Source organism: Podarcis tiliguerta, assembly GCF_965153285.1.
Source record: "Podarcis tiliguerta genome assembly, chromosome: 10".
Classification (NCBI taxonomy): Eukaryota; Metazoa; Chordata; class Lepidosauria; order Squamata; family Lacertidae; genus Podarcis; species Podarcis tiliguerta.
The window spans coordinates 21,321,863-21,343,646 of NC_139543.1; the positions used below are offsets into that span (position 1 = coordinate 21,321,863).

Genomic DNA, 21,784 nt, shown 5'->3' on the forward strand with positions numbered 1-21,784 from the left:
GAAAGACAACACAAAGGAACAAAGTCACTACCTGAAATTTTGCACTGGGCCAGGATGCACCTGCTTCCTGAGTGGTACTGCGTTTTTTTTAAACGTGATACAGCATTTAAAGGCCATGTTGTTTAAAGAATTAGTAACCCTTTTTGTAGTGGCTGCCAGACAAGTTTAGGTCAAAATTGGAAGACTGCTGCTAATTTGACAATGGAGACATAGTATGTATGGCAAAAAACTGGAATGCTGCACTTGTAGGAAACTAAGCAACGGAAGGCTCTTAAAATACAGCAAACCGTAACAGTTTTGAGGAAACATGGTACATTTTTTATTCAATGTATCAGAAACAACAAGATAGGGCACTGCAGTCAACTCATGGCAATCACCGGAGTCTCAGCCGAGCCAATGAACATAATGCCTACATTTGATCTCCATAGTTACACATGATTCATTAACTCTGTGTGAATGTTACACAGAGAATGAAGGGAGAAAGCGGATTGTTTGGAGTTAAAGACTCCAAATGTGACACCACCAACTGCACTCGATGATGCATTACTGAAGTATCCCACGTTCTTCAGCGTGCTAAGTATACTGAAGCATCCCTTGCCAACAGGAGAGAACTATTAAGTAAAAACTTACTCTTGTAAAGACAAATGCTAACTATGAAAACAGCAAAACAATTCTCTAATTAGGGTAGCTCTAATAATGAAAGAGTGATATAGAGTTGGAAGGCTCACTACAAGTATCTTGACAGTGCAATTCCCTACCTGCCCCCCAGAAGTAAGCCTCACAGAATTGAATGGAACTTCCTTCCAGGTAACCGTACAGGACTGGCACCTTCTTACCTGGGAGTAAGACCACTGAATGTAGTGAGACTTGCTTCACCCACCTCTAAAGGACCACCGTAAGTACAGTGGTACCTCGAGTTGCAAACTCCACTAACCCGGAAGTAGTACCTTGAGTTGAGAACTTTGCCCCAGGATGAGAACTGAAATCGCACGCTGGTGGCAGCGGGAGGCCCCATTAGCAAAAGTGTGCCTCAGGTTATGAACGGTTTTGGGTTAAGAACGGACTTCCGGAATGAATTAAGTTTGTAACTCGAGGTACTACTGTAACACAATTCATACACATCAATTTCTACCAAGTTGCTTCTTCAGAATCATGCTATTCTGAATATCAATTCTGCCAATTTCTAGTAATCCATTTAAGTTTTGTAACATCTTAAGTAAAAATCCTAATTTATAGTGGTCTTTGAAGTTTGTATTTGTAGTTCTGCATCAAGCACTTTTATTGTTTTACTGTGATGGACAAGCCATCCTGGAACCAATTCTGGGGAAGGGCAGGATATAAATAGAGAAAGAGACAGACAGACATGAATTGCTTACATTTCAGAATCCCAAACAAAATTGATTATACCATAAATTATAGATATAACTCTGATTATGGTTCTAATTGTTAATTTATGCTGCTGTAATAGGAATAGTATTTAAAATTCACATTTAAATGGCTATTCACTATCTGGGAGGTTTAATAATTTAGGATACTGCTTCACTGCCTATAGCTAGGGCGAGCCTAAAACTATTAAAGAGATATACTAATCTTTTTGTATGAGCATAGTGCTCATGCTGGGTGTGCCCAAGGCCAGGCGTGTGCACTCTTTGCAGATGTTGTCAGAATAGCCTAGGGAGCCTATATCGATGAACATGTTGTGTGTACATGATTAAAACTATCACACATAACAAGGAATGCCTTGGGAACACAGGCTAGGGTCATGCACTCATTATGCTCCACAGAAACTAAATGCACAGGGAAAATCCACTGAAAGAATATTGCTCTGATTAAAAACTGGAGCCTTTCAGTCATATGCTAGAATTTGCCATTTTGTTTGAAGAAAGAAGTTGCAAGACATTTGAAAAAAAAAAAAGAGATAAGAGCAGATTGCCCTTATTTCTCCTCTTCCACCCACCAACCCATGATAGAAGTTTCAGAAAGCAAATCAAGCAGCAATTTCTTGAAATCTTGATTAAATACTATTTGTGCAAACAACAACAAACACAGCTACATTCCCCCAAGTGGGAAGAGGGCGATGTTATCTCTTTGTATAAAAAAAGGTTGAAAGAATAAACCAATTAAGCTGCATTTTGACTACATTGATTTTTTAATTGCTGGAGCACCTCAAGCTTAGTGGAAAACTAATTATTTAAACAAGGAGGACAGCAGAGGCTGATTTTCTGAGTTATGGAGACCACATGGATTTACTCTTCAGAAGCAACTTTATCTCTGGGCCAGTTCTACAACTGGCAGAGCAATCTTACACATGTCTATTCAGAAGTAAGACATCTTCAGTTCAGTGGGACTAACCCTCATGGAAGGATTGCAGCCTTAGCTACTGTTATAAAGAATTAAACAGACTATTAGCTATGCATGCCAAAGTCCAATGTTGAAAATACATTGCTGCAGTACGAATGAGATGCTAAAATGTAACCTCAGCATAGGTTCTTCAAAAATAAACCCTCCACCCCCTTTTATTTGTGGGGCAATATTTTCCTAGATATGTTGAAGCACAAGTCTTAAGCACTTGATGTAAAATCCTGCATTCCCTACTGAAACACAAAATGGTACCTCACTTCCAGGTGTGTCTTCCAGACACTTCTTTTGAAGTGTCTTCTACGCCTTTAGCCATTTTCACAAGTGATGGGGTAAATTTCCTTTAGCATTTTGCACATTTACATCAGCTAGAATCAAGCTCTCAAGTTGAATACTTCCCTTCCACTTTTTCTTCTATGTTGTCAAGTCAGAATTTCAGACTGAGCATAGCTCTCAGCTTTGCTTGTGCAATTGTCCTTAACACTATATTCTTAGCACACCTGTTTTTTGTGTGCCGCCTTAGCCATTTTAAAACTGGGCTGCAGATATACAATGTGGAACAGCTCTGCAGTTCCTCACCTGTAGCATTACATACTGCAGATAGTAGATTTCACATTTGCCTCTCGCTACTTAACCTGGAGAAAGAAATTAAGCAGACTGTGGCGGCTTGGTTAGACCAATACGCTGATCTGCTCTTTTCCAAGAAATAGAGAGCTGTTTACAATGCAGGAACACTCTAATAGAGGATCCCACTTGCAGTCTCAAATGGCTAAAGGCGTAGAAGACACTCCAAAAGAAGGTCTTCAAAGAGCAAGAGTATGAAACACACCGGAGAACTATTTATACAAGATCAAAAAAGAAGAAATCCTGAGGTTTAAAAAGAGGTTGATTTCAAGGTTTCGACAACTGTACTTGTTGCAGCAGTGACAAAGGCAGAAGACTGTACACCCTGCCCATAAAACTGGCTGCCCTGTTGCACTATATTAAATCCCCAACCCTTCCTTGCTCACCTCCCATTCAAGTTTATTTTGGCTTTTGTTTCAAACAGCCGCAGTAACTCATTATAAACTCACTTTTGGCACATGTGGATTAAATTCTACTGCTCTGTGAATAGCTTCTACTGCATTCATCTCTGCCGTACTTAGCCCTCGTCTTGAAGCTGCCTCTGGAGAAAATCTACAACGGAACAAAGAAAACAGGAAGCATGGAGGTCAACTTCAGCACAAGGAAAAGCATCAGAGGAGCATCAATGTAGCAGGGGCCTTAGCGCTCTCCAATGGAAAAGCTGAGCAACCAAATGACACACAGGCTACTGACTAAAAATCCCAGCAGAAGTCGAAAGCACGTTTGCAACTTATCGCAGCAAATGTATAAGCAGTCCAATTTCTTTTCTCTCTGTCTGCTAATCTAAATTTGCTTCATGTGCTTGTTTTTAAAAGCAGGACCAAAACCCCTCAAGGGAGGGGTGAAAAAAGAAAAAAAATGCCAGTAAACTGTTCCAAAGGGTTTTTTTTTTTTCCTTTTTAATTGAAAAATACCTTTTGGGAAGGCTTTAGAGTTCTCGAAGCCACTGGGACAGCGACAGTAGTAGGTAATCTACTTTCAGCTGTACCCATACCTAGTGGTGTGCCCATACTGTGGGCAAATATCATCTGCCCCAGTGAATGGAAGGCGGGGGGTGGGGAATACCCAGACCATGCAATCTCTTTCTCACCTCACACCCCATGGCTAACTCCATAGCTGAACTTGGCAGGCAGACACCACAGGGAAAGCTGTGACAAACCTAGCCCTGCCCTCCCAAGCTGGAGTCGCTGTGTAGGGAGGAAAGATGTTGCAGATGGTACTGGCGATCTACAGGACAAAAAAAAAAAAAAGAACGAAAGGGAAAAAAATTACTTAGGTCTCAAAGTGCAAATACACTATAATCGCAAAGTCTCTGCAAAAAATAAAAAAAGCAGGAAGGAAAGTGTTCTTTCCCATGCTGCTTCCTTCCCACCCTTTGGGCTGTGCTCTGAACCCGGGTAGCATGTGCATGACGTGACGCCTTCTGCTCGGGATTTGTGCGCTTCCACCTCTGAGCAGAATCTGGCTCTTAGGAGCTCATCCCGTAAGGTGCCAAGCACCCCCACGAACGGCTGAATCCCTGCATCTCTGACAGATATCTTTGATAGCAGCTGAAGAAGCAGAGTGTGAGTTGCTAAGCACCCTAGATACTCCTAAGGAAGCTTTTATGTTGCAGACTGAGATAACCCACTATTTGCCTGCCAGAAATACTTATACATTCACAATACTTGTTTGAAATAAATAATGTGCCCCACACACAATTATTCTGCTGGTAAGGATAAATTATGTTTATAAAATTGTCACATTATGTATACAAGAAGATGGCCAAGAGAACACCAGCTGTTTTTAAAAAAAACAAACGACAGCAGTAATATGTAGGTAACCATTGTTGATGCTATCCATGCAGTATACAAATGTGATGTTCAAGCGGCCTCCATTATACAACATCAAATAAACATCACATGGCATGATAAAACATTTTCCTGCTAGTATGAATGGTCCTTCAGTAATGAAAAATGTTAAATGTCAGCCAAGTTTGCAGAGTAGAATTCTGGTGGACAGGTGTTCTTCTGGACTTACTTGTCAGAGACAGCTCTGGCTTTCAGCAGGGCAGCCGTGTAGCATATTGTGGCTGATTTGGGCAAACTTATATCTGTAGGGAAGAAAACAAACATGAAAAAGCCTAAGATTCTTTACGTTTAAAAACCACAATGGTGGTGGTAAAAGGGGAATCTATGAATACATTTTCAATACGTTTTGTGAAACGTGGAAACCTATCTAGAACCACATTAAGGAAGGATTGGAACCAATTATCTCCTCTAAATTGGAATGCTTGGTAGAAGAAAGTCAAAGCTGTATCTCTTAGTGTTAATGATTTTAATCCTCCGACAAACATTTACCTCTTGGGAGATGCACCTCTCAGATCATATCTCAGAGGGGGGCAGCGTAGTGAGGAAGAGTTTTTAAACACAACTAATGTGCAGTATTTTTAGGAAATAGGATCGTGCAATACGGCAGTAATGCCAAGCAAGGAAGAAACATCCAGGACTGTACCTGAACTTAACTAAGGTGGATACAGCTTTGATGAACATGTTTGATATTCATTCATGTGTCTGTCACATTCATGTATGAAGTAGTGTCAAGGTCTACTTTATTTCATTTCGTAATTGCATCCTGGGAGACATACCGAAGCAATTAATAAAAGTGTCAATTTAAAACATTTAAAACAATAAAAACACAAAGTGTATACTGTTTTATTTAAACAATAGCATATAAACAATATATTAAAACATGTATGAAAAGAAGTTTTAATAGCCAAAGGGGCACCCAAGCATAGCTGTCAACCTTCCCTTTTTTTGCGGGAAACTCCCTTATTTCAGTGCCGTTTCCCGCTGCTATCCTGGATTGTTAGATATCCCGCAGACTGAGGCTGCTGATCCCTTATTTTCAAATCCAAAAGTTGACAGCTATGCACCCAAGAGAGGGAAATTGAACCTCCTTTTCTCTTCTGCCCTCTTTGTGGTCCATCATCCCAGCAATGCCATGAGGATTGGTAAGCCAGGCTGAAGCAACAGAATAAGCAGAGGTATCATGGGTAACAGTTCTGCTTCCTTCATGCAGGCATGTTAGAAGGCACACACTCTTGCCTCTCTCATGTTGACTGGGGGAAACACTTGAATAAACGAGCACGGCTGCTCCATTGCATCAACCTTGTTTGGATTTGGATTTGATATCCCACCTTTCACTCCCTTTAAGGAGTCTCAAAGCGGCTAACATTCTCCTTTCCCTTCCTCCCCCACAACAAACACTCTGTGAGGTGAGTGGGGCTGAGAGACTTCAAAGAAGTGTGACTAGCCCAAGGTCACCCAGCAGCTGCATGTGGAGGAGCGGAGACACAAACCCGGTTCACCAGATTACGAGACTACCGCTCTTAACCACTACACCACACTGGCTCTCTCAAGACTGCTTTCTCAAGTTCTGTGTCTCAAGACTGCTTTCAGCTCAAATGCAAAGCCATGGAGAAAGAGAGCCAAGCTACACCACAAATTTGCAGCTATATTCTCCTTGCTCAGCTCTAATGGCCCTGGGAATTGTATTCTCATGAGGATACTGAGAAGTGCCAATCAAGAGATCCCTAGTTAGTCTCCTGGAGAAAGTATTCTCAGGGTTCCTTGGAGTTCAACAGGAGAGAATTACTGTTAAATGGGTTTAAGTCTGAAGTGTTCTGTTGTCCCCAGAGAGCCAAACGGGAGAGATCTATTGACTGATCTTTTCTCAGGTTTACCAAAATAGAATATGCTTAGCCAAACAGACCATTAATGGTTGGAAGAATTAGTCTTTGGATCATACAAAGATTCATTTCACACATTAGGCAGTTATGAATATATGCTTACTGCCACATGTAAACATGATAGATTACTTTGGCCAATTCCAGAACCCTAGACCATGGGTCTGTCTGTTTGTATTTGACCAATGGTTATCCTGCCCTTCTCAAACCCAGAGCAACTAACCAAGTAAAATGACTAACAGTATCAAGACCCTTAAAGCAATAGGGAAAACCTAGCTAAAAATCAGATGTACAGAGAAAAGGAACAAAACATGGCAATAGCTAGAGAGAAACAAGCAGATGCCAAATTCAGTACTTGGGTCTCTAATACTGAACACAATACGTAGGTGTGCCAAGATTCCCACTCTCAAATAATTAGAGATTAACAGTTACCACCAGCTCTCAACTTTAGAAGCATATGATCTGGTCAGGACTCCTGAGCCCCAATCCACCAGACTAGTGGTACTGGAAGTAGAGATGCTGGAAACTGACCCAGCTCCTAGCATTATGAACAGGTCTGAGCCAGAGTCCCATCACATTTGGATCCTTCAGCCAGGAACTCCTGAAATTAAGAGTATGTACTGTATTTTTCGCCCCATAGGACGCACCGGCCCATAGGACGCACCTAGTTTTTTTGGGGGGGGGGAATAAAGGGGGGAATTATTTCCCCCCCAGATGTGCTGCGCTAATCCCGAAGCTTGGGGCATGTGGAGCTCAGCGCGCCCCAAGCTTCTGGGTGCTGGCAAGGTCTCTGCTAGCCGTGGGAGAGCCACGCAGTGCCGCGCAGCTTTCCCACAGCTAGCAGAGCGCTGCGCTAATCCCGAAGCTTGGGGCATGCGGAGCTCAGCGCGCCCCAAGCTTCTGGGTGCCAGCAAGGTCTCCGCTAGCCCTGGGAGAGCCACGCGGTGCCGCGCAGGTTTCCCACAGCTAGCAGAGCGCTGCGCCAATCCCGAAGCTTGGGGCGTGCAGAGCTCAGCGCGCCCCAAGCTTCTGGGTGCCGGCAAGGTCTCCGCTAGCTGTGGGAGAGCCGCACGGCTCTCCCACGGCTAGCAGAGTGCTGCGCTAATCCCGAAGCTTGGGGCGTGCGGAGCTCAGCGCACCCCAAGCTTCTGGGTGCCGGCAAGGTCTCCGCTAGCCGTGAGACAGCTGGGTCTCCCATGGCTAGCAGATAGCTTCCTGAAGCCTGGAGAGCGAGAGGGGTCGGTTCGCACCGACCCCCCTTGCTCTCCAGGCTTCAGCGAAAGCCTGCATTCGCCCCATAGGACACACACAGATTTCCCCTTCGTTTTTGGAGGGGAAAAAGTGCGTCCTATAGGGCGAAAAATACGGTACTCGTGGAACCTGCAGTCCCTAAGGAACCTCCACACCAGAGCTCAAATTTCTATGTCAATCCTTCAGCGCAGGCAATGAGCCTAGAGGGGAAGATTAAAGAGATATGAAGTGCTAAGCCAGAACCTTCTCTCTTTAAGGCTGTCCACTCCTTAGGGAAGTGGTCTGTGAGATCTGGCCCCAAACACATGAAAGCCTTCTGTCTTCGTTGGAAAAGGTCTGGCTTCTTGACGTGGCTAGGATAGGCCAGATATACATGGCTAACACATGCCACATTTTTACCTGTGCATGGCATGTACAGGTTATCACTTACTTCAAAACTCCCTGAAAGCATAAAACTAACACAGCAGGGTGAGAGAGAACCTTTTCACCTGATAAGCTAGTGTTCTACATGCAGGTAGTGTTTACATGGATCAGTGTTCCACTGGCTAGTCCAGTATTTCCCGAACTTGGGTCTCCAGCTGTTTTGACTACAACTCCCATCATTCCTTGCTAGCAGGTCAGTTGTGATGGGAACTGTAGTTCAAAAACAGCTGGAGAACCAAGTTTGGGAAACATTGGGCTAGTCCATTTTGCTCAGCTTTAAAAGGTAAAGGGACCCCTGACCATTAGGTCCAATCGTGGCCGACTCTGGGGTTGCGGCGCTCAGGAGCCGGCGTACAGTTTCTGGGTCATGTGGCCAGCATGACTAAGCCGCTTCTGGCAAAATCAGAGCAGCGCAAGGAAACGGCGTTTACCTTCCCGCCAGAGCGGTACCTATTTAACTACTTGCACTTTGACGTGCTTTCGAACTGCTAGGTTGGCAGGAGCAGGGACCGAGCAACGGGAGCTCACCCCATCGCGGGGATTCGAACAGTCGACCTTCTGATCGGCAAGCCCTAGGCTCTGTGGTTAAGACCACAGGGCCACCAGCGTCCCTTGCTCAGCTTTACTGTACTATAAAAGCAAGAGGTGAAATCTTGTACTGTGATCAAAAGGACAGATAGATGCCTCCAAAAGTGGCAGAGAAGCAATCTCCACCATATCCCCCCAAGACTGTTTGGAAGATAGTGGAAGCCTCCAAAACAGCATGAATATTGTTATGAGGGACTGCACAGCGAATTAGCAAAAATCACCTCTCCCTCTCTGCTAAAAGAAAAAGAAAATCCATTAGAAGAGGCATCAATCATATCAAAGACTTCAAATAGAGGCACAACTGCATATGACCCAAAATGTTTAATCAACAGTTCCCTAGGAAACTGTTACACAGGCCCTCTATTTTTTTGAATAAAAAGGAATCATTTGAAAAGCCAAAAGTCCTCCCTAATATTTCAATTTTCTCTGCACTATTAAGGTCAGAAGTCAATTAATGGCACTCACTGTCAGAACACACTCCCCCATTGAGGTTAATGAATAACTTGCTCTCGGTGCCATTAAAAATTGCTGCTTTAATGGCACATAATCCAGTATTGCAGTATGGCCTGAGGGTCAGGGAGGTTTTCATTTGCTATGAATCCTGCAAATAGCTTCTTTCTTCTGAGCAAAGCCATTCAGCAGCAGCAACAGATTGATATTTAACCCAGAATTCTGCAGCAGTTAAGCCATCAACCCTAACCCCAAACCTCTTGCACATCATTTTATTTAGCAAGCTTGCATACAGAATCCTCACAAAAACTGCAGGAGGAAGAATCTGCGGTTTAAGACATTAGAAGAGAATAATACTGGAGCATCTCTTAAAACAACTAAAGAGGCAGAAGCAGAAGAAGCTTGAAACATTTTATGTTCTTTGCCTGCCTGCAGTTTCCATGGTGAGCAGTTTCCAGGGCTGCAAACACTATAACCCTCTACTAATGGGAGGGAAAGATCTTCCTCCAAAATTGCATGCCCCTCTAGGTATGACCTCCCAGGCGCCCCTCTTCTAGTAAGAGCATTTCTGCCGACAGCAAAAGAGAGGCAGAAAATGCACTTTGCGTAGGAACTTTAGATGTCTTAATTGTGCCAGAAGACAATATTTCTGTAAGGCCACAAGACACAGAGAAGTCGAGATGATTCATTGTCTGGGAATATTTTGCATCTCTGAGTTCACCCAAGAGTCAATCACACTGTTAAACAGCAAGAAAACGGGATAATGAGGGAGAGGAGGCACCATGTATCAAGGGTCATTTAGTCCAACCTGTTGCAGGAATCCTGCCCACAGCTGTCCCTGGGTTAAACAAGCCCACACAGATGCTTAGAAAGTTGAGGTAGCCACAAAGTATCCACAAAGTCACTTTGTGGATATTTAAGTTATAATTAGAAAAATCTTAATAATTATTCATAAAGGGAACAGCTTATAAGGAGTAAATAAGGAGGCCAGATACAGGATAAAGGAAGTCTTTTATTTGGTTGTTTGTATTGTATGTTATGCTTATTGTCTGTTATGTTCACATTTAATGAGGGTGGATTTCTGTATTGGGGATGGGGGGGGGTTATGTTATGTTGTAAATAAGATTTCTAATAAAAATTATAAAATTTTTAAAAAGTTTAATCTGTTTTAGTTTTTAACTTTTGTATGTCTTTAAGGAGGGTTGTAATTTTTTTCTTGATTTCATTATTTTACCTTTTTGTAAACCATTTTAGTTGTTTGTTTGTTTGACAACCAAGCAATTTATAAATAAATGGTCCAGAAGACATGGAATGATGGAGAAGCTTAAGAAAGGTTCACCTTATGTAGAATTGTTTCAGAACTACAGAAGGCGGCATTTGAAAGAACCTGGGATTTTCGCCCTTTAAAGTGATTCTGTCACTGGAAGTTGCACTCTCAATTTACACACACACACACACACACACACACACACACACACACAATGTAAAGAGGTACTTCTGCTTACCATCATATTTTGCTAAAACTGCCTGAACATCTGCATATGCTTGTAACTCCAACAGAGCTTCCAGCAAATTTTCGTGGATGTTGAACATGCTGAGAAGAGGGAATTCCTTCATTAACTATAATAATAATAAAAAAATAAGAGAATAGGCTTAGATTTAGCACGGAATCCTGCAACGCTGATGTGAAAGCAAGTGTAAACGACTGCTCTAAGGAAAAGAAATTCAACAGTGCAATAAAGATAAAAGTAAGTTAAAACTATAAAAGCACTTAAAATGCCTTCTGAAATAATCTGCAGTAGGTGTCAAGACATCCACCAGGGTGAGGTCCTGTCTGATTTCAATAAAACTGAGCCACCGTACTGAATGTACAGTTCCTGGTGGATACGAGCAGTGAATCTGAGCCACGGAGGACCACGTTCTCTCCTTCTTGTGTTTAATTCTTATGTACGATCATATTCTGTGAGAGGGAGCCTCCCAAAATCCAGGGGGGAGGGATGACGCCAAACTACCCCCCAACATCCTCAAAAAAATAAAAAGAAAAGAAATTGTTTTGTTCCAGATGCAGCAACTGTCAGGGAAAGGAAGAAAAAATTCTGCTTTCATTCCTTCTCTCTAGCACTTCATTTTAAGGCAAACGCATATCGGTCTGGGAAGCATGTAATCAATCACTCAGTGTAGAAGCTGGAACAGGAAACATGCTTCATATAAACTACGGTAGCTTAATCATGGTCCAGTAATTATTTCCTCCAAATAGCCAAGTTAGATGGTTATCAAAATTACACCGGTTTTATAAAATGATTTACACACACACACACCCCGAATTAAAGGGTTAACTAATTTTTTTTAACTTTTGGTGCGAACACCTTTGATAACAAGTCAGCAGAACTTGGCTTGCAAATGCATACTTATTTTTCATTACACTTCACCTAGCCATCATTTTACATCTGTTAATATAACATTGCACTATAAGGTGGTTCACTATTAGAACAGGAATTGAATCTAGAGCACATACACATGAAGTTGGAAATAAGTGTTCGCTCTAGCATCATGCAAATAAATAAATAAATACCAGTGGGCTATTTGTTTCCGAGCCAACAAATAAAACAGAAGACTGACAACACATTAGAAACACATTACATGTTGGCCTTTATCTAGTTTGGTTTGGGGGAGGGGTTGCTTTTTTCCCCTTTTGACCAAATACAATTTTCACTCGCACCTGTAGCACAGTTTTGTGGGTGATGGGCTTGGACGTCAGACAACAGCAGAGGGACTGGACTGCGAGACAATGCAAATCAACAGCAGTCCCATCAGAAAAGTCTTACGGCTAAATTATTTTGGGTTGTGACTATGAAAGCTGCCACCACTTTGCTCTCAGAATAAATGCTATCAGGTGAAAGCAAGTGGGCAAACAAAACGTTAACTCTAATGCATTTTCTCTTCCAAAGTGGAATTCTCCTTCAAAATGTTTGCAATAAATTACAAAGACACACGGTAGGCTAGCACAGGATGAAAGGCAATGCAACTCGAGCATTTCTGTAAATTGACACAATAATGAGTTGCTTCACTATATTTCTGTCTTTAAAACGTAAGGGAATATACATGTTACTGTGCCATTTGCCTTGCCATTTATAGAAAGGCGAGGAATTACTTCGGGCTTTAGGATTGTAATCATTTTTCACCCATACGTTGGGCAAAATTAGGACTCCAGGTCTTGGGGATCTAGGTGTTCCACTGCCCTTGGTCTTGATATACAAATGTTGATGGACCACAACACCTACCAATGGCCAGGCTGGCTGGGGATGCTGAGGATTGTAATTCAACAACATCTGAGGACCCTGGTTGGGGAATTTCACCCTGTTGCCAGGGTCTCTTGCTGCTGCCATTCGGAAACCCAGCCAGATGGGCGGGGTATAAATAATAAATTATTATTATAAAACTGTGGGTGGGGCAATTTGGGTACATAGCCATGAAAGTGGGGGAGGTGTAACTGGTGCCCTGAGAAACTGATATCAGGGTTGCCAAGAGTGCAGAAGCTGAACACTAGTTTCTTTGCAATGTTCCCTGTTGAATGGGACCGGTGGCGGGCTTTGGGCTCTCTAATTCCAGGGGCAGCCTGTGCGGTGCTAAAATTTGAGGGGCCCCTTCCCACCTCTTGTGCTCCATTCTGTTGTGGCACCCCTTCCAATGTGCCTGCACCGGTCGTGCTACCTTGCAACCGCCTCTGATGGGATCCATTAAGGTTAACAGGAGGCACCTAGTGATGGCAAGATAACAGGACACATAATTCAGTCTCATTAAGGCCATTAGTAACCCCAGGATGCCTGGACTGGATCAATAGTTTTTACATCCCCTCTAGACACAATATAGGCAGAAAGGTAAGAGAATGAAAGTGCATTCATTAGGGTTGCCATACGTCCAAAATTTTACGGACATGCTTTGGATTTTAATGGAGGAATTAAGTGTCCGGGGTGGAATCAGTAAAATGTCCTGGTTTTTTGTCAAGTGAACAAGGAAGTGTGTGTTTGAGTATTACTCATTTCCCCCAAAAAGCTCAACAACTAAGAGTCTGTTTCCAGGCCGATGAACAAAGCCTCATTGCTACGATTTCTAATGCTATAGTCTCCATTTCGTTGATGCTTAGCTTAAAAACACTGCCATACCTCCATTTTTCAGCACAGTACAGTGGTGCCCCGCAAGATGAATGCCTCGCAAGACGGAAAACCCGCTAGACGAAAGGGTTTTCCGTTTTGGAGGTGCTTCGCAAAACGAATTTGCTATGGGCTTGCTTCGCAAGACGAAAATGTCTTGCGATTCCTGGGTTTTTTTTTCCCTCCCCCCCTTTTCCCCAAGCCCCTAAGCCGCTTAACAGCTGTTCGCTAAGCCACTTAACAGCTGATCGCTAAGCCGCTTAACAGCTGATCTAAGCCACTTATCAGCTGATCTAAGCCGCTAATAGCCTTTTAGCAGCTAATCCGCTAATCTCTTAAGCCTTTAATAGCCGCTAATAGCCTTTTAGCAGCTAATCCGCCAATCCCTTAAGCCTTTAATAGCCGCTAAACCGCTAATAGCGCTAATAGCGCTAATCCGCTAATGGGCTTGCTTCGCAAGACGAAAAAAACCGCAAGACGAAGAGACTCACGGAACGGATTCTTTTCGTCTTGCGAGGCACCATTGTACATCACATATCATTAAGGAGTAGCCACATTGTGACAAAAGCATTTCGCTAAAATGGGGCAATGTCTGACAAGGAAGAGGATGTTGCAGTTTTGTATCACAAAAGTAATTAATTGTTGTTGTTGTTGATACCCCACCCATCTGGCTGGGCTTCCCCAGCCACTCTGGGCGGCTTCCAACAAAAGATTAAAAATACACTAAAACACCAGTCATTAAAAACTTCCCTAAACAGGGCTGCCTTCAGATGTCGTCAGTACCGAGAAGGCCCTCTGCCTGGTTTCCTGTAGCTTTGCTTCTCGCAGTGAGGGAACTGTCAGAAGGCTCTCGGCGCTGGACCTCGGTGTCTGGGCGGAATGATGGGGATGGAAACACTCCTTCAGGCATACTGGGCCAAGGCCGTTTAGGTCAGCACCAACACTTTGAATTGTGCTCGGAAACATACTGGGAGCCAACGTAGGTCTTTCAAGACCAGTGTTATGTGTCCTTGGCGGCCGCTCCCAGTCACCAGTCTAGCATTCTGGATTAGTTGTAGTTTCAGGGGCCACCCTCAAAGGTGGCCCACATAGAGCGTGTTGCAGTAGTCCGAGCGGGAGATAACTAGAGCATGCACCACTCTGGCGAGACAGTCAGTGGTTCTTAGCTCAGTCAGTAGAGCACGAGACTCTTAATCTCAGGGTTGTTATATATTGCCTTAAGCCTGGAAATGAGACTAACCATTGAGATCTTAAGTGCACTGGAAGGCTGCTTGCTGAATCCCTATTTTGTTTCCCAGGACGTGTCAGCATTCACATGTTAGCACTTCTCCTTATATAGCCTTGGATCTGGAGGGGGTGCATACACACCTTCCTCTAATCTTTCAAACAAGCTCATAGCCTCTGCCCTTCCTCCCAATGTTGTGATGTGGAAGGAAGCTGCAAAAATGGTTATTCATTGACCTGCGGGGGGAGAGGGGCCCATCTTCCCATCTATGCCTGGGATACAGAAATAGCAAGATAAAATTCATCTTTTTTTTTTCAAAAGTAGAAAATCTTGACTTGGCTCCGTGGGAACAAACGGCTGAAGGAGTTAGAAGGCTCAAATGGCTGCCCCAAGATTCCTTTGTGTAGAAGGAGAAATCCTTTCTCAAGATGGAGAAATCATCCCCATTAACGGCCATCTGTCAAGTTCGTGGTCCTAAGAATGCGGCTAGAGCTCAAGAGCGGCAGAATGTCTGACAGCTTCACAATGATGGAACTGAAGCTGTTGGTAGTGAGCTAAATACATGTAAAATCCAGGAAAATGGAATTAGACTGCAAAGAGGGGATGCCCATTTCCTGATAAGGTCTGTCCGTTTCACTACTGGCGCATATTTCCCTTGGGGCTACTATGCATGCACTTACATGCTGTACTAAGTATTGGCAAATGAACTAGAGTGCTGACAGCAATTGAGATAAGTATAAAATTGTATTGCGGGAATGAGCTCAGGAAGGGAGGTCAAAACATCAGCAATGCCATCAGCCTAATATCGCCTCTCTCTCCCCACCCCCCAGAAAGGAACAATTCTCGTTTTAGGATTCCTAATTAAAAATCTCTCTTCCTATATATTATGATACCATTTTTGTTACATCCAGCACCGCACTTGCCTCTTTCCAAATCAAAGGAATTGCATCAGTTTCTGGTTTTGCCACATTTACTCTTGATAAGGGAATCATCCCATTACATGCTGATCCTTTTAAAATAAATAATAGCATTTGTCCGGTGGCTATGCCTCCCTTCCTTGTATCGGTGAAATCTGGGAGTACGGGGCTTATGTACTTACTTCCCCATTGACAATAAAAGGCAACATTCAAATCAGGAAACCCTGCACTTATTTGAAAGCAGGGTCTCCCTTACCGTGGGTGTAAGAGGACTGAAGTCCCAAGACCCTGGGAACCATCCCTTGTTGGTCTAGCAGGCACCAAAGGACCAGAGTTGAAACTCAAACCTGCAAGGTAGTACAGCAGCCATCGCTGCTATAGTCCCACCAGTCTGGGCCAGGAGACACCCAGAACCTTACCGGATACCCCTTGAGATTCACAGGAGCAAGAGCCGGAAACCAGACTCATGCCCACAAAAATTACTCAGTAGCAGTTTGGCCAAGAAACAGGACCCAGTACCAAGGACTTTCCCCAGAAACCACATAAAGATTGAAGAGGTAGATTTGTTCAACATAATTAAAAGAGAACTCATAGGCCACTGAAAAAATACAATTGGAGAATATTGCTAAGAGTGCAAGAGAACACAATTGCAAAACGAAAGAAAAATAGCAAAGCTCATTTAGCTGAGTTCTAATACATAGAAAAGGATCAATGGGCCCCACAGATGTTGGAAAAAGTGTACGGCAGCAGACAAGGGAATAGGGTCACTCCATACAATACGGCCTAGCAGCTGAACCAAGTCTTCCTAGCCAATCAGAAGACTCCCAGGTTGTAAATGTCCAAAACCTAAGCATGACCATGCCATCTCATAGCTGAGTCATCCCTTCCAATTGACAAGCCACTATTGTGGTCTTGAAGATGCAGCGCTGTCAAATGACATGGCATGAGATCATCTTCCAATTAGTGGGAAAGAACTAAAAGCCGACGTTTACCCAGAGGTCTTGAGAAAAGGAGCCATCTTTGTGGGCAAGGCCCAAACTGAAAAACCAAGGTATCAAACTCACTAGAAAACCTTCGCAATTAGGGTAAGGGAGTGGGGATCTCCCAGGTCAGACCCCTTACATGCAGTGAGGCAGTAGGAGAGGAGCAGAAAGTGGAAAGAGGGAATAAAAAGCAAGTCCAATAGAGGCATTGTTGGGATATTTCCTTAGGGGCCTTATGCATTTCACATGAGCTCAAGAAGGTCTTCCACTCTCATCATGCAGGGAACTATGAAGCTGGGGATAACGTTGGGAAGGATCCGCACAAAGAATCAATGCTGGAATAGGTATTTTAAGTGTCATGGTTTTTGGACTGCGCATGGTAATAAGACAAATATGAACACAAATCCAAACTCACATCTCTCATCATTTTCACAGCTTCCCTGGTCCTCCCCAGCTTTCTTGTACACATTGCCAGCCTCCTCTTAATGTAGACTAATACATTAGTGTCCCGTCCTGGGGAGAGAGAGGGAGAGAGAAGGAGAAAGAGAGAGAGAGAGAGAGAGAGAGAGAGAGAAGGAGGGGGGAGGTTTTAAGAGGATGAGTGTTTGCAGAAACAGACAGAACAAAGGTTCCATTTAACATCCTCAAAGTGTAAGGTATAACCTTTCCTTTGAATTCTTATTGCCGAATACCAAAGGTATGTGGAAGGAAGCAATAAAAAGTACATAGACCAACAATCCTCGCTGTTAAGTTACAAAGATCTAGAGCTGGAACCTGCCCGTCAATAATAGGATTAGTCAAGAAGTACACTTACAAAAAAAAATGTGAGGGTTTTTCTTTAGCCTCAGTTCTACAGCATACTGTTAACAATTCTAATCACTAATACATGAAGAACTCACATGCATGCCAAAATTATGCAAACTTCTATACCTTGCCTCACTAAGGCAAGTGTTTATCGTCCTGACTCTCTGAAAAGGTTTCCATTTCTGATGAAGTTTAGCTACAAATGATTGCAGTGTGAATTGCTGTTGCAGTTGCAGGTTGCTTTCTGTACAGCTGAATCCAAATTTATTTATTTATTGAATTTGTTATGCTGCCCTTCCTCCCAAAGGAGTCCAGGGTTTTCAACATTATCGTGCAATTTAAAGAGTTCTGGTAGGAGGAGAGATGCTTTCAGCTACCAGTTTCAAGTCAGCCATCCCTCCAGGGCATTCTTTGTACACTGTAAACAGCTGATTGCCGCTCTTAAGAGTTCAGCCATACATAGCAGCACTGGTAAAGCCATTTGAATCTGAATTTGCCTTCTGTGCAATGGCGTTCTATGCATCACAAGCTGAGTCTGTTCAGTACCATGGAGAGAATCCCTTCTCTCTCTGTTTTTTGCACACTGTCAATAGCACACTTTCAGAAGCAGTAAGCATGTAAATACCGATTATGTGAGCACCAGTGCTTGCACACTACTAGCTTATTGCAAGACAGGGGTGCAATGATCACAACAGATGGCCTGCAGCCATGAAGCACCCTACCTCGTGGCCATGAGAACAAGCCCCATTGAAGGATGAACCATGCAGTGAATGCCTAATATGATTTTAACAAAAAACCCTAATGTCTCTATGGGGCTGGCTTGTTGCGCAAGACTGCAAGAAGGAGGAGGGCAAATGGGACATGAAAGTAGGATTGCTGCTGCTCAGGACCCAAAGTACAGTGGTGCCTCACAAGACGAAAAGAATCCGTTCCGTGAGTCTTTTCGTCTTGCGGTTTTTTCGTCTTGCGAAGCAAGCCCATTAGCGGATTAGCGCTATTAGCGCTATTGACAGTTTAAGGGCTATTAACGGCTATTAAAGGCTTAAGGGATTAGCAGTTTTGCTGCTAAAAGGCTTTTAGCAGCTTAGCGCTTCAGAAAAAGGGGTTTGGGAGTGGAAAAAAAACTCAAAAATTTTCGTTAATTTTCGTCTTGCGAAGCAAGCCCATAGGGAAATTCGTCTTGCGAAGCGCCTTTGAAAACAGAAAACCCTTTCGTCTTGCGGGTTTTCTGTCTTGCGAGGCATTCGTCTTGCGGGGCACCACTGTATTCCATTCCAGCCCCCTCCAGGTTTTCCCGTTGACCACCTCCCACCCCCAAAGTTGGTCAACATTCCATAGTCATCGATAATATTCATTTTGGGGGGGTTTTAGGGGGGAGAGGGGGTCCCCAGTACAGTTTTTCTTGTAAAAATGATAGCTTTGTTAGTATTATTATTATTTCTGCAAGCTTTAGGGTCCCTCCAACCCTGCCAATACTACACATGTGAATGGGTTTTGGCACTCACAGCTTGAGCATCAGCAATAGACATGATGTGAGGTCTTTTCTCGTGGGACTTAACGAAGAGACCCTTGTTATTCAACACTACACAGGGGGTACCAAGAAACTTATGGGCTTTCCGCATCCCAGCCATCCTCCTTCAGCCAGCCTAGAGGATGAAAAGGGGCAGGGGTGGAGAAACCATGAAAACTTTGGTGTATAGATTGGACTCTGCAGCCTTGGTAGACCAGGTGCAGCGTGCAGCGTTCAGGTCTGCCTGCCTCCAAAAGGTGTCTCTGCAGCTGAAAAGTCCTTTCCTTGCTTCAGGTCAAGGAAGTCAAATTCCTACACACACACAAGCACACGATATATATAGACCAAGCAGCAAGATTTTCTGCCTCTGGTAGAGTTGTGTGAATATAAACACGCTGAACTCTTCCTTCACACTGAATTTACACAGTTCCTTGTGATATCGTAGTTATCCACAAACATTAATAGAAATAAATTTCAGCATTGACCGTTTAACAAAGAACAAATCAGGATTTTTTTTCTCTTTTCAAAGACTTTTTTGAGAATGAGGCATCATACCCTTTCTTTAGTTGTAATATGCCCTCTTTTAAGGACCAAACAGAAAATGTTTATGTAGATAATGATCTACAGAGTCACAGTATTAAGACAACACACTTGTTGTGTTGCCATACATTGGCCTAATGTATCCTACTTGTCAACCAAGTATTTGCAGATTATGGTCCTCACGTTTTGAAGTCTCTTCTGATCACAACAAGATATAAGCCAAAAGCATTCAGAATACATACAAATTATCCCAAAGCCATGATTGTACTTTTCAGACAGATTAAGCAACAGGTCTGACTTTCAAAGAGAAAATAAATAAGGCAGGAGAGGGAATTCCTTCAGCTGTAGTTCATATTAAGTAACCACTTATCTCTAGAATGGTTTCCCAGTATTTAATAAAGGGCTCATTAGCCACATCTGTTTTTAACATGGTTATACATAACATAATTAGATTGGTTTGTCCTCCAAGCTGTGTTACAGTGACTCAAGGAATGGTCAACATAGAGTCAATAAAAGCATCTATTCAAGACATTCTAAAATGGTCTTGGGCTATAATCCTATCTACATTTACCTGAGAGTAGGTCCCACTGAATTCAATGGCACTTACGTCTGAGTAGACATGAATAGGATTACACTGTTATTTACAGAACCTGAGGCTTTTCAGCATTTTCTGGAATTCAAAATCATTTCCCTTGGTTGAATTGAAGAAAGCCAAGTTACAAACACTTTCACCCTGCCAGTCTCTGTGTTATCAGGAACAATTTGCATGGAATAGATAGAAACATGAGGTTGGGAGGTGTCAAAAGGATATTCTAAAACAAGATCCTCTGCAGGATCCATTTAATGGGCTGATAATCTAAGGAAGATCATCTAGTTTGTTGAATGCCTCAAAAGCAGGTAAGGAACAAATAGCAGTTCAAGAGTAATTTTACCAACATCTGGCTAGATTTGTCATGACAATCACTTCTGGGCTTTGCTGTGTTTAAAATGTCTATTGGGAAGAGATTTCTCTCTCTCTCTGCCTCACAGATGCCACACGCAAAGAGGCCCTCAGATGTCTCCTGGACTTTTTAATCCTAAAATCTTCCATGATAAGATCTTTTGTACCACCCAACATATCTGGAATTATCATGGGGTAAACTCGCCTGGCTGCCAGGCCCATTGTCGAAGTTCTCTCCCTCTCCAACTCCTAAGCTTTTCATCTGCACTCAATACACACATTCCATTTCATTTTCTGCCTGAGATCACTGTGCCTGAAATGAGAAGCCATGCTTATCAGTGATCCCAATAAGGTCACCACCCACATTTTGTGAAATTTGAGCATTCTGTTTTATAGACATGCTGCTGATTGCTTGAATCAATCCTCTACACTGTTATTTCCATGTGCCCCAATGGGAGACTCCTCACTCTAAAAACACATTTCATTTTGGGGAATATGTCGTGAATAAACATTTCCTGGAACACGCTAGCTAGGTAAACAGCTTATGGAAATGCAGAAACGTCAAATCTTATTGGGGAGGGGGCAACTTTCCCACTTCTTTCCCGCACTAAGTGGAAAAGTGACCTTCGAAATTGTTGCCATGTTTCAGGCTCCTGTTTCCTAAAGTTCAGCAGGTTAAAATAAGCTGATCTCTTGCAGCTTCTTTCCAAATTTGGCAATGATTATTCCAGGCAACTTGTTGCACTCGTTTAAAAGTATCCTTTTGAATACAAATGGCCACAACTGGACGGCACACATGTCTTTGTTCAGTGGTACTAATGCTTCCTGGTACTTCTTGGCCACCCCAAGATAAATTGCTTTGTACAGACCATAGATTTGATTTCCTCCAAAGAATCCTGAAAACTGCAGTTTACCCTTCACAGACCTACGGTTCCCATGATTCTATGGGGAAAGTCAGGTGAATCAAATGTATGGTTGTGTGCACAGTACTCCCAGTAACTGCATTTCCATACACCCACACACAAACACCAAACATATTTTATTATACCATACATGTGACTTCCCTTCCTCCCCTCCCAAGGGTCATTTAAATTCCCCTATGTTCCTGCATGGGGACGCAGGTGGCACTGTGGGTAAAAGCCTCAGCGCCTAGGGCTTGCCGATCGAAAGGTCGGCGGTTCGAATCCCCGTGGCGGGGTGCGCTCCCGTCATTCGGTCCCAGCGCCTGCCAACCTAGCAGTTCGAAAGCACCCCCGGGTGCAAGTAGATAAATAGGGACCGCTTACTAGCGGG

The 21,784-nt window shown here is 43.2% G+C and overlaps 1 protein-coding gene and 1 long non-coding RNA gene across 3 annotated transcripts in view; one reads left to right on the forward strand and one right to left on the reverse strand.

Annotated features, from left to right (window-relative positions):
• On the forward strand, nucleotides 1–4,899 carry LOC310658321. The gene is made up of 2 exons (XR_014502228.1): nucleotides 1–2,322; nucleotides 3,407–4,899. It is a non-coding gene; the product is annotated as an uncharacterized lncRNA (long non-coding RNA).
• The window catches only part of ST7 (suppression of tumorigenicity 7), a 96,252-nt gene that overhangs the window by 6,911 nt on the left and 67,557 nt on the right, over nucleotides 1–21,784 (reverse strand). For both annotated transcript variants that reach the window (XM_083399797.1, XM_083399796.1), the window contains exons 8-11: nucleotides 17,113–17,210; nucleotides 10,927–11,041; nucleotides 5,002–5,074; nucleotides 3,432–3,534 (exon numbers count right to left, since the gene is read on the reverse strand). In XM_083399797.1, coding sequence (XP_083255923.1) covers nucleotides 3,432–3,534; nucleotides 5,002–5,074; nucleotides 10,927–11,041; nucleotides 17,113–17,210 — 389 coding nt within the window. The remainder of the gene's footprint in view (nucleotides 1–3,431; nucleotides 3,535–5,001; nucleotides 5,075–10,926; nucleotides 11,042–17,112; nucleotides 17,211–21,784) is intronic.